Source organism: Vigna angularis, chromosome 7, assembly GCF_016808095.1.
Source record: "Vigna angularis cultivar LongXiaoDou No.4 chromosome 7, ASM1680809v1, whole genome shotgun sequence".
NCBI lineage: Eukaryota > Viridiplantae > Streptophyta > Magnoliopsida > Fabales > Fabaceae > Vigna > Vigna angularis.
The window spans coordinates 26346401-26359335 of NC_068976.1; the positions used below are offsets into that span (position 1 = coordinate 26346401).

General features: G+C 36.8%; 1 protein-coding gene and 1 non-coding gene across 2 annotated transcripts; one reads left to right on the forward strand and one right to left on the reverse strand.

Moving 5' to 3' along the window:
* Window positions 1-4913: 4913 nt before the first annotated feature.
* Window positions 4914-7019, reverse strand: LOC108336607 (uncharacterized). Its single transcript, XR_008250686.1, has 2 exons — window positions 5715-7019; window positions 4914-5316 (listed from the first exon to the last, which is right to left on the reverse strand). It is a non-coding gene; the product is annotated as an uncharacterized LOC108336607 (transcript).
* LOC128197941 (uncharacterized) lies at window positions 6910-11204 on the forward strand. Its single transcript, XM_052880851.1, has 5 exons — window positions 6910-7032; window positions 7872-9722; window positions 9807-10030; window positions 10114-10371; window positions 10454-11204. The coding sequence occupies exons 1-5, from the start codon at window positions 6979-6981 to the stop codon at window positions 11046-11048; spliced, it is 2982 nt and encodes a 993-aa protein (XP_052736811.1). The 5' UTR covers window positions 6910-6978; the 3' UTR covers window positions 11049-11204.
* The last annotated feature ends 1731 nt before the right edge of the window (window positions 11205-12935 follow it).

A 12935-nucleotide genomic window follows, 5' to 3' on the forward strand; every position in this document is an offset into this window, starting at 1 on the left:
TTATCAGGATATTTTTTTGTCAGTTTAAATAACTTCAATTTTAACAATTAACAACTTAAATATATTAACCTAGAATTGTGAACTTGATCCATGTTAAATGGTTTAGTCCTATCTCATCTTTAAAATTCTTTTTTTTACGACTTCCCTTTAGTGGAAAACAAAAAACTCTAACCTAAACCTTTTTTAAATGGATTAGGATCATAAATAAGATAAATTTAATTATACTACAAAGTTTTAATTAATTTTTAAAAATAATATAATTTATATACACATATAAAATTATATATTTTATTTAGATAAATTGTGATTATATTATATTTAATTTAATATTTTATATTATAGTTATTGTTATGTTATTAAATAAAATATACAATAGATAATTTAATAAAGTTGAGTATAATCTATTTATTAATTTTATCAATTAAAAAAAACTTATAATATTTAATAAAGTAGAACTTAGTATATTATAATAAAATTCTAAACACAACAAACATGAAATATAATCAATGAGAATATTAAATTAATTTTAATAAAATTCTTATTAATTTTTTTATAATTAATAAATATATATTTATTATATATATATATATATTATATTAAAAAAATTGTTAAAACTTAAATATAAGTTTAAGTTATACATTAAAAATAAAAAATAAACAACATATAATAAAATAATTCATCAACTTATTATTCATAAATTTATTATTTTAAATTTTTAAATTAAGATGTATTATTTAGTTTTAATTTCGATCTAAATTAATCTTTCGTACAAAAAAATTAAATGATTATCTGAAAAATATGTTTAGCTAATATAAAAAATTAAATATCAACTCTTTATGTTATTATGTAATTTTTTTATAAGTAAACAACTTATGAAATTCTTTTTTGAAATTTCGTACAAACTTTTTTAATAGAATTAAAATGTTTGTATATAATTCTTTAACAAATTAAAAACATTTATTGATGACAAATTAGGAGTTAATTTTATTTTTTCTTTTATTTAAAATAAATATATTTTTTAAAAAGAAAATCCAATAACTAGTTTTTTCAATGAAAACTTTTTCATCTTGTGAATTTTTCTATTCCAATTCATGTGAGTCAGAATCAAAACTATTTGATGAGAGCTTTAATTTAATCCCAGCTCAAATGTAAGGATCGAGAAATTCAGAGAAAGTGGAGGAAACCAGGTGTATAAAGCTGATTGGACCAAACGATTTTGGTGGTAGTATATAAGCAAAAGGTTCAAAATTTTGTTCATTCTCTGCATGCACTTCTTCTTTCCAAATTTCTAAATTCTCTTTTCTCCTCCTTCTTTCTACAAATTCTCTCTAGAAATTCTCACTTTTTCTTCATCTCATCACCAATCAGGCCGTGCCTGAGCTTTCCTGATGTCAAGAGCTTCTCTTTTCACCGATCAAGTTGTTGTTTTGGAGTTGGTAAGTTCAATTCCTTCATCCTTTGAGGTTCCTGCATTTTCTGTTACATGTGTTTAGCTTGCATGTGTTCATCAACTACTCCTCTGAATATGTTTTTTGTCTTTGATCCTTTGGTTGGTTCCTTTTCACCGATCAGAAATTTGTAGGTTGCCTTAGAAGTTACTTGCGGGTTAGGCAAGACTGTGGAAGTGTAGAATTTGTCTCGTTTATTCGAGGTAAGGGAAGCTAGTAATTTAATTATGTTTTTCTGTGTTTGTAATTTCTGTTTGGACGTTTGCGTGTATGAATAAGTGGATGTTTGATTGAATTGTGTTTGAAATTCTGTGTATGACTAAAACCTGTGAACTGGTTGGGTTTTCTGCAAAAAAGTGTTTGGTCTGTTCTATTTTTAAGAAGAGAATAGGGGAAAATGAGAGTTTGAGGTTAGGAGTGAAATTGGGTGGTAAGGTACGTCTGAGCAAGTTTATTTAGACTTGTTAGAATCTTTAAGTTGCTTTAAAAACGTGTACAAAGTAGGAAAATGGATTTTTGGTCATTGGATTCTTGATTCTGCATAATTTAGGTGAAATCCGTTAAAGAGATCCTTTAGATTGGTGTTAGAAAGGTTTAGGTTCAGTGGGATAGGTTTAAATTGATTTATGATTCAAGTTTAGAGGATTAGAAGTTAAGAAAAATATCTTGTTTTGGTCAAAATTGGGTGTTACTCATAATTCTGCAGAAGTTTTGCAGAATTATGCAGAACGCCGAGCGGTTACTATTGACTGCTCAGTCTTGTTCTGTGCTCGGTCAGTAACTGAATTCGGTCTTCTTGGAGTCCTACCAATTCATGACCGTTCGGTCTTAGAAGGGTGGGTTTCTTAGTGTTAACGCTTGGTCTTGTACTAACAGTTATGCTAGTGTTAGCGCTCAGTCTTATACTAACAGTTATGCTAGTGTTAGCGCTCGTTCTTATACTAGCAGTTATGCTAGTGTTAGTGCTCGATCTTATATTAGTAGTGATACTAGTGTTAGCGCTCGGTTTTATACTAGCAGTTATACTAGTGTTAGCGCTCGGTCTTATACTAGCACTTATACTAGTGTTAGTGTTTGGTCTCTTCTAGTGGTCAGTCTTTAATAGTGTTCCCACTTCTTCTGTTCTATCTATTATGGACCGTTAGGTCCTATCCTTTGGGTAGTGAGAAACCGTTCGGTCTCGAACGTTCACAGGGTTCTCGGTTTTATCAGTGAGGATATGATTGTTGAATGAAATTATATGTTAAATGATGAGGATTATGTTTTTAAGTACTGTGGAAGAGAATTCCAAGGCGGAATGTCTCGTGGATGGTTATTGAATGGTAAAGTATGAATGTGGATATCGTGCTAAGCTAGTGTTTATCCTGATATTCTGTGATTACTCATTCTCAAGTAGAGAGGAGTAACTCATGTGTGAGGATGGCAGGAGGTCCTTTAACCTCAGGGTATCGAGGTAATCTTCACTGCACTAACCTTATGGGGTAGCTTGATGGGTGTCTTGCTGTTTCACCACCGCAAGTGCAGAAATGCCTGTAGCTACACATTCATACAATCCGGATGGTCAAGTCAGGTGTTCGATTTATGCATGAATATAGTGTTCCGTCATAACTATTTGAGTGTTCAGTTTGTATATGCTTGCTTGTATTCGGTTTTAGTATGTAGTAGTGTTATGTTCGGCATTGTTTGAACTTGAGCAAACTGTATGTATGTGTATGCAATTAAATTACATTAGCTTACTCTTATTTCCTGTTTTGTCCATGTTCCTGTTCGGTTCTTCTCTTGCAATGATTATCTTTGGGTGTGAGCAGAGGTAGAGTGCTCGGTGGAGCAAGCTTTGGAAGAAAAAGAAAGACTAGCCGTTTAGTACCTTACTGTTTAATCTTGTTAATAATGGTGTATAAACCGGTCGGTTAGGTACATAGTTTTGTAGTAGTATAGGAATTTTGTAAAATTTTAAATTTTATGGTTATTTTATAATAACTCTAAGGTTAACTTTATTTTTCTATAACTGTTTTAATATATTATTATATGTTGACTTCCACGTATAATTTTATACTATATTTTTGGATGTTACATCAAATATTTCAAAATATTTCATACGTGTTAGTTTGGGAGTATAAGAAATGTTTTAAATCAAGTGTACGTATGGCCAAGCAATAACATGGTATATTCGAAAACTCCACTTGGTTCAATCTCTGAATATTTAGCAGCAATTGAAATCTGATTCACATTAATTATACAACATATCAGTCAACAAAAGGATGCAGAAGATACAAAGCGACAGTGCATGCATACTGTACACGTAGCAGCAGACAAGACAATATTACTTTGGCTAGCTGGTTGTTTCTTCTTTCGTTCTTATAACCATTACTCATTCTCTTTTGGTTTCCTCTTACCTTCCGTTTTTCTCTTACTATCTGGGTTGCAGTTTTTCTATCTGCAGTTTCCATCTTACAGGATAAATGTATATAGACATTTTTATGGTTTAGTGGCAATTGCAGCTGGAAATCTAAGATGACATAAGAGCTCTGCTATGTATCTCTGATCTTTCATCTCAGTTTTTCCTTTCTTGTTTCTTGGTGATTCTTGCTTTTCTTTACTTAACAATGTATGAAGATTTAACACAACCCATTATGTTCATAGTTTCTTATATCTTCACTCAAGTTAAAATCCCGCAACACTGCTTCGTGATCAAAGAAACAACCAACAAATTCTAGAAGCTCTTTAGAATTCATCTCATGCAAGATCTTTGTATTTCTCATTCACAACTTACTCTTCTCTACTGTGACAATTAAGCTATCACGCATATCGTTTATAATCAATTGTTTCATGAACGAACCAAAGACAGAAATTAATTGTCACATCGTTTGAAAAAAAGACTTCACCCAGGTTTAACCAAGCTTCTTCCTATATGCTCTAATCTTCAACAAGCTTATATTCTAACAAAATTCTACCACCGTCAATTTTAACAAAAACTCTACCAACTTCAATATTCCACACGTTATATTTCAAGTTGGAATGCTCAATAATTACTCTCAACTTGAGGGAGGCTCTCAGTATTCTTAATTCTGAATGCCTATGTTTATAGCTAAGCGCTAGCATAACTTGCTTAGCGCTTTACTGTTTTCTCCGTTTTATGCTTATATTAATCAATTTTTATTTTTTGCTGTTTACCGGGTAATTCTAAATCATTCTGTCTTTATGAATTTTTTCCTTTTCTTGTTTCTTCTTTCGTTCTTCTATTCTCCTTTGGTTCCCCATTCCGTTTCTTCTTTCTCATGCGTTTTTCACATACTATCTAGGTTGCAGAGTTTCTATCTGCTGCAGTTTTCATCTTACAGCAGAAATATGTATTTGACATCTTGATGGACAGTGGCAATTGCAGCAGAAAATTTAAGAAGTAATCTTATTACAACTCAGTTTTATGGGCGCTTAAAGAACCTATAATGAATTATGTACCGAATATAGCAAGCAAAATATTATTAGGAATTGGGGAAAATATTCTAAAGAATAAGAAGAGAGAACTTTAAAGAACAAATAATTATGTCAAAACTAAGTTATAGCAGTGGTAACTGTTTTAAAGGATTTTGGGTTTCATCCTTTCTCTCTCAATTCACTAAGAATTTGTTCCCTTATTCCTTTGCCTGCTTGCAGTGTTGGGTGTTTCTGGTTCTGTTTTGTCATCTTGCCATTTGAAAATGCCTCGCACCTTGCTCACTTTCTCATTGCCAATCAGATAGATAATATATTAGTGTTCTTATTGTCATATTTAATAATAAACGTGATCAGGATCATTTCTTCAAAGCAGTATTCAACGAAACAACATGATGCAAATTATTCTCTTCTTCCACACAAAACAGTAGCAGTCCTGTAAGAAGAATAACCTTTCTTCAAATTCATGACAAAATCAGCGTTCATTTGGCAAGAGAAAATCTAGAAGGAATACTGTATAGAGTATCCAAAAAGCTTTTAACAACAAAATTTGTTAAAAAAAATATCTCTGACAAACCATTCAATCACCCAGATTTGCATAGGACACATGCATTTCTGATATTTCATAGTTCTATTTTCAGGAGGAAATCGAATAGTCGAAAGAAATTTGATTTGCATAGCCTCTCGCTCTCGTGCTCAACAGGTTAAGAAAAGACTAGAAATTCAAGCAACATTCCAATCCCACAATTCATGAAGGTACGCATCATTGAAAAATAATACGTAGAATGAAAGAAACTCACAAGAAGGATTAATGAGAATCAATATCAATATTACCTGCAAAGGCTTTCTCTAACAACAACACCTTTTGCTCTCCTGGATCAATCACCTATAAAATATTCACAACTAGGACTTAATTGGAAAATGTTCATAGTGAATAAACAACACATTACGATCGTCGGAGAAGAGATAGTGGTTAGAGATGAATTACACCAAAATCTGTATGTATGTGCATGAGTTAAAGTAAATCTCAACAACCAAATGCTAGGATGCTCCCTGTCCCTTCTGATATAGCTCTAGTAACCAGGGTGTTTCCTCCGTGAAAGATCTCACATACTTTTTCAGAAACCCCTCATCAGACTTTACAAACGGTGTGACGAAGCTAGCATCCTTCTTCACCAATCCTCTGGAGAGAAGCTGCTGCAGAACCAAAGCTCTTTTCTCCAAACTGAACAAAAACAACGAAGGGTACGCAATAAGCGTAGAACGATCCCATCCAAGCCGACCCACCCAAAACCCCATCACTGCATCAAGTTTCTCCATGGAACAGTGCATCATTTTAGGCTGTTTCCTAAACGCAACCAAAACCTCATCCTCGGACCAACCCCATTTCTTCAACACGTCGACTTTGGCATCCCAAAGGGGTTTCGAAACTGTACTTTTGGCCTCAAGGGCCACAGCGAAGGTCACCTTCAGAGGGTCAAACCCCAACAGCTTCACTTCCTCCACAAGGGTTCTCAGGTTGGAGCAGAGAACAAAAGACCGAGAGGAGAGCAAGTGCCGAATGCCGACGTGCGCGACTCCGGCGTCGAGCAACCTTTCAACGTTTGATGCCAAGTGACAGTTGCCGATGACAGGTGAAGAAAACAGCGAGAGCTCTGAGGTCGGAGGGAAAGAACCTTCGGAGGAGTTGGAAGGTGGGGAAGATGCAGTTTTCGAGGCTGCGACAGAGGAATCGGGGGTTCCTAGTGACAATGGAAACGACGCCGGATGCAGAAACGCCTTTGGAGGCCAAGAAGTGGAATTTGGGGAAAAGCGTTCGGGTGGGGTCGCATACTATGAGTTCGGGGCATTTGCTGAGGATGCGGTGGATCTGGGGGGCGGAGAAACCGTGGGTTTGGAAGAAGGAGATGACGGAATCGGGTTTTTGGGCGGTGTTGAAACGAAGTCGTTTGGATAGTTTCAGTGCAACCTCTGGTGTGAAGGAGACAGAATCGGAAGTAGTTGTTGAGAACAAGAAAGAGGGTTTGGGGAAAGAATAGAGAAGAAGTTTTGCACTTAGCCTTAGGCGGTGGCAGATAACAGTGTTCATGGCGTCAGAATGAAGCTACGGCCACCGCTTCCACCGCTCACGACACCGGAAAACGTTTCTCTGGTAAAAAAAAATCAACTTATTTTATCTTGTTAGAAGTCGTAAAATAAAGGTTTAATTGCTTCTTTTGTCCCCACTTTGGTTGAATTGTGTCAAATTCATCCTCATTTTTAAAAAAGTTTCATTGTCATCCTCACGTGGTGTAAAAGTGTCAATTGAATCCAAACATTGGAAATATTTGTGTCAATGTAGTCATCTCCGTTAAATACACACTAACTGCGTTAAGTGGCTGATTATTTGGCACTAAAGAAGTAAAACGTGGCGTAAAACGTGGCAAATGAGTCACAGTAGTGGTTGTGACGTGTTTGGTGATTTGTATTTAGGGTATTTGTACACTAAAGAATTAAAATCAGAATTCATTTAGGGTATTTCTATTTGTGAACGAAGTGCGATTGGGGCTTTTGAAAGCAGAGCGCGTCTGGTGATTTGGAAGCGTTCGGTGATTTGGAAGTGCGAAGTGGGTTCCATTCGAAGTTCCATTCGAAGCTACGTGTACATTGCTTTCGTTGGGTTTATGGTTGCTTTGGTGTGTGTGTTTGCTTCGTGTGTGTGTTTGCTTTTGTTGTGGTCCCCCATGAACTATTATCTCTGTTTGTTGTTGTCCCCCATTATGGGTGTTGTGTGTGGTCCCCCATTGTAGGTTAAAGTCAATCTTTATGCTGTGTTTAGGGTTCAGTACAAATTTGTTTTAATTGTTTATGGTCTGTTTAAAGTGCTTTGTGGAAGTGTTGTACCCTGATGGGTTGACAGTCGTATCCTGATATGTAAATGTAGTGTTATTTTGGTCAATTAAATGTAGTGTTATTTGGGTAAAGTTAGACTGACATGATTTTTTATATTAGTTTAGGATGCCTAACTGTGATGTCGAAGTGGTCTTTCACCATGGGGGCAAATTTGTGAATGATGGGTCATTTAAATATGAGTTTGGTCAAACATCTACTTTAAAAATTGACCCAGATAGATGGAGCTACTTTGAAATTATGTCCATTTTGAAGGAGATGGGCTATATTAATGTTAAAGAGTTGTGGTATGCAGTGGGTGGTGGTACTGTGTTAGAAGGAAGGTTAGAACTATTATCTGATGACAAGGGTGCATGTCATCTGGTCAACCTTGCCATTTTGAATGGTCAATCTCACCTGTATGTTGTACACATGGTGTCAGATCCTGAGTACGTTCATATGTTGGGGGAGGGTGACAGTGATAATCGTGTAGAGGTAGAGTGTGAGGAAGAGTGTGAGAAGGCTGTTTTGGGGGAGGGTGTACAGGCTGACAATGATAATTGTGTGGAGGCAGAGGCTGAGGGAGACACTGATGGGGCTGTTTTGGGGGAGGGTGTACAGGCTGACAATGATAACATTGTGGAGGCAGAGGTTGTGGGAGAGGATGTTGGGGCTGGTTTGGGGGAGGGTGTAGAGGCTGTTAATGATAACTTTGTGGAGGCAGAGGCTGAGGGAGAGGTTGTTGGGGCTGTTTTGGGGGAGGGTGTAGAGGCTGACAGTGATAACTTTGTGGATGCAGAGGCTGAGGGAGAGGATGTTGGGGCTGTTTTAGGAGAGGGTGTAGAGGCTGACAATGATAATTTTGTGGAGGCAGAGGCTGAGAGAGAGGATGGGGGACATGATGACTACGATGTTAGAAGTTGGAATGGAGATGAAGAGGATGTGTTGAGTGAAGATGATTTTTGTAACCGTAGTGAGGAAGTTGAAGTGGGTGGACCAAGTGGGAAGTGTCCTCCATTACAGCATGTACATGACAGAGGTTTATCTGACAATTCTTGGGAATCTGAAAGTTTAGACAGCGTTGTATTAAGTGATTCATCAAATGATGATAGAGACCGTTATGGAAATTTTGGCATTTTTTCATTGCCCAAAAGTATGGAACACTATAACTGGGAAGTGGGGACATTCTTCAGTGAAAAAAAAGATTTCACAGAAGCAATAAGAAGCTACGGTGTAGACAATGGTAGGAAATTGAAGGTTTTTAAAAATGATAAAACAAGAGTTTCTGTTAAATGTTGTGGGGCAAAAGGGAAGTGCCCATGGTACGCATATTGTGCATATAAGGCTGCCCAAAATACATGGCAGTTAAGGAAGATTATAAACAAGCATACCTGCAGTAGAGAATTTAATGTGCGTTTAGTGACATCAAAATGGTTAAGTGGGAGGTTAGAGAAGACCATAAAAGAAAATCCAAATATTAATTTGACTAACCTCCAAAACAAAGTTTGTAAGAAATGGAATATTAATGTGTCTCGGTCAACAACCTTTAGGGCAAAGAAAATGGCACACAAGAAAATTGAAGGTGATTTTGAAGAACAATATAAAAGGGTATATGACTATGCCAATGAGCTGCTTAGGTCAAATCCTGGATCAACTGTCAAAGTTAGTGTAGAACCTAATGAGGGGAACCAAGTATTCAAGAGACTTTATGTTTGTTTGAAGGCATGTAAGGTGAGTTTCATATCATGTAGGCCCATTGTAGGTTTGGATGGGTGTTTCTTGAAAGGGAAATATGGGGGTGAATTGTTAACAGCAGTTGGAAGAGATGGTAATGACCAAATGTTACCTTTGGCATATGCTGTTGTGGAGGTGGAGAATAAGGAAACCTGGACTTGGTTTTTGGAATTCTTGATTGATGATCTTGGTGGTGTTGAAAAATGTTCAACGTATACATTTATCTCAGATCAACAAAAAGTAAGTTATATTTCATTGTTTTTTATTATGAGACCTTAGTCTTCCATGTTCATGTTCAGTAAATTTACTTTTATCATTTGATAGGGACTTCTGCCAGCAATACAAGAACTTCTACCTCGTGTTGATCAAAGGTTTTGTGTCCGCCACATATATGCAAATTTTAGGAAAAAATATCCTGGAAAAAATCTGAAACGTCTATTATGGAAGGCAGCATCATCAACCCATCCTCAAGCATGGGAGGCAGTCATGAGAGAAATAAAAGATGTCAATGTAGAGGCCTTTAAGCACTTGATAGCTATTCCACCAAGGTATGTTTTCAAGAGTGTTAGCCATGTCAATTATTTAGAACTGTTTGGTTGTGTTATAAATGTGTGTGTTTTTCTTTATATAGATTTTGGTCAAGGTCAAGGTTTACACCTACAGCTGCTTGTGACACCCTAGTAAACAATATCTCTGAAGCTTTTAATAGTGTGATCTTGGATGCAAGGGCTAAGCCCATCATAACAATGATGGAAGACATTCGTATGTATCTAATGAAGAGATGGGCAAGAAATAGAGAGAAGATAAGGTTATATGAAGGTTCCTTTTGCCCCAAAATTTATAAACGATTTCAAAAGGAATTAAACAACACAAAATATTGGATACCTAGGTATGATTTCATAATATGAAGTTTTATTTGTTTTAATTTCTTTACTTTACTTACTCACTTGAATCCAAATTTCATTTTCCAGCTGGTCAGGATTGAAATTATTTGAAGTGAGACACACTTCCAACATTGGTGACAAGTTTGTTGTTGACATAGATAAAGTGGACTGTAGTTGCAGGAAATGGAGTATAACAGGAATCCCATGCTGTCATGCCCTCACTGCCATGACATTTTTAAACATCAATGGAGAAGACTACATCTCACATTGGTTTACAAAGTCAACCTATGAACAAACATACTTTCCAATGATATATCCAGTCCACGGTGCTCATATGTGGGAAATGACTTCAATGCCTGATGTGTTGCCTCCACCTAAGAGAATTTTGCCTGGTAGACCGAAAAAGAAAAGAAGATTAGAGCCTTGGGAGCTTAAGAAAGATGACACTGAACTAAGACAAGGTGGAACACGTAAGAGATGTGGCATATGTAGAGAGCTTGGACATAAAAGAAATAATTGTCCACAAGCTGCCCAAGCTGCTCCAACAACTCCAAATGCAACTCAATCCAGTCAAATTACTCAATGCGAGGTTGAACAACCCCAACAAAGTCACCCATCAACAACAGCACCTCAGACAACTTCAACACCAGCTGACCCAACTGCCACAGCACCTTCAAACTGATTTAGAAAGTCATTAGCTATTATTAATATGTATTTTGGTACTTTGTTTCGGCTAGCACCTTTTTTTGGATACAAACTTCAATATGTATTGTGTGCTGATGTATTATTTGATGAAGCAAAGTATTGTCTGTTCAATGAATATGATGTCCAGTTTGAACCACAGTTTCTGATGTTATATTCAATGTGCCGTTTGAATCACAGTTTCTGATGAATCTTATATTATTTATTAGTTATTTTCATCAGAAATGAAGGTTTCTGATGAATCAAATTTGAATTCAGCTGCATTTAGCTGTCTGCACTCAGCAGATTCATGAATATGCAGGTATGAACATTGGACGCTCGTCGCTCAGGACGCTCGTCGCCAGGACGCTCATCGCCCAACACGCTAGTCACATTGCAAGGGCACACTCGGTTCATCGCAACCGGACGCTCGTCGCTCCCTACACGCACAAGCGGACGCTCGTCCAGAGAATATGAAATGGACGCTGGTCAAAACGCCCATCCAGAGAACATCAAGTGGACGCTCGTCGCCTAGGACGCTCATCGCCCAAGACGCTCCTCACATAGCAAGGGCACGCTCGGTTCATCGCAAGCGAACGCTCGTCGCTCCCTACACGCACAAGAGGACGCTCGTCCAGAGAATATGAAATGGACGCTCGTCAAGACGCTCATCCAGAGAACATGAAGTGGACGCTCGTCAAGACGCTCATCCAGAGAACATGAAGTGGACGCTCGTCGCCAGGACAGTCGTCACATAGCTAGCGCACGCTGGGTTCATAACAAGCGGACGCTCGTCGCCCCCTGCGCGCACATGGGGACGCTCGTCCAAAGAATATGAAGTCAACGCTCATTCCAAGTTCATTACTCGCATTGGAAAAAAATTTACTGTTGAAATGGTGATTAAGCCTCTGTTTTTACTGATTTCTACTGTCCAATTCTCTTAAGTAAGATTCGGTTCGGTATGTAATAAAGCAATGCAATAGCTTTGGACAATCATAATGAATTTATCACAAGTTTTCAAATTACATAAAGAAAAAGCATTTGAAGTGAATTCTGCTGTTATATTCAATGTGCATTCGAAGCTCTGATTTTATACTCAACTTTCATTGAATCTTATATTATTTATTAGTTATTTTCATTTGAAGATAAATGACAAGTGCAATATTGTTTCTACTGCAACTGATAAATGTGTACAGTAGCCATTAAATTGTTGCTGTCATCAAATTTGAATTTAGCTGTCATCAAATTTGAATTTATTTTATTGGCTGCATGTTATATTTGGAGAGTTTACTTAGCTGTCATCAAATTGTTCCTGTCTCAACCATTGTCTAATACAAAATAGTCATGGAATTTTAAACAAGATACAAACAAGGATCACATTAATAAACCCCATAAAACATAGCATCCATGTTAATTACTTCTCCCATTTCTGAGAAACCATAGCAGATTTCTCCAGACTAATAATTTTCCTCCTTTGCCTAGCAATAATAGTATCCCTTTCATCCAAATTAGCTTCATTGCACCATTTAAAATAATTGCATCCTTGAAGTTCTTCGTTTCGAGTCCGCTGTTCAAAACATCCAACCACAAACATTTCATTACTCAAAAAATAAACTAATCACTAAAATGAAACTACAGCCATTGAACAAACCTTGTAATTAGGGCATCCCCAAAATTGTTTGCCTTCGTTCTTCACAGTTTTCGCCACTCTCAACACAGCAACTTCCCCACAATGACATATGTTAGTTTGAACCAATCCTCTGGATGAAACGGCACGACAGCTCCCCCATGAGCAAGACGAACAACACTGATGAGTCAATGACATTGCCACTTCCTAAGCCAACGAAAAAACTTCCACAAAGCACTTTAAACAGACCATAAACAATTA

Excerpts from the sequence above, each read along its gene's own strand:
- LOC128197941 (XM_052880851.1), top strand. The coding sequence starts at position 6,979 with ATGAAGCTACGGCCACCGCTTCCACCGCTCACGACACCGGAAAACGTT. Across the intron at positions 10,031-10,113 it reads TTGATAGCTATTCCACCAAG|ATTTTGGTCAAGGTCAAGGT; the intron begins GTATGTTTTCAA and ends TTCTTTATATAG. Across the intron at positions 10,372-10,453 it reads ACAAAATATTGGATACCTAG|CTGGTCAGGATTGAAATTAT; the intron begins GTATGATTTCAT and ends TTCATTTTCCAG.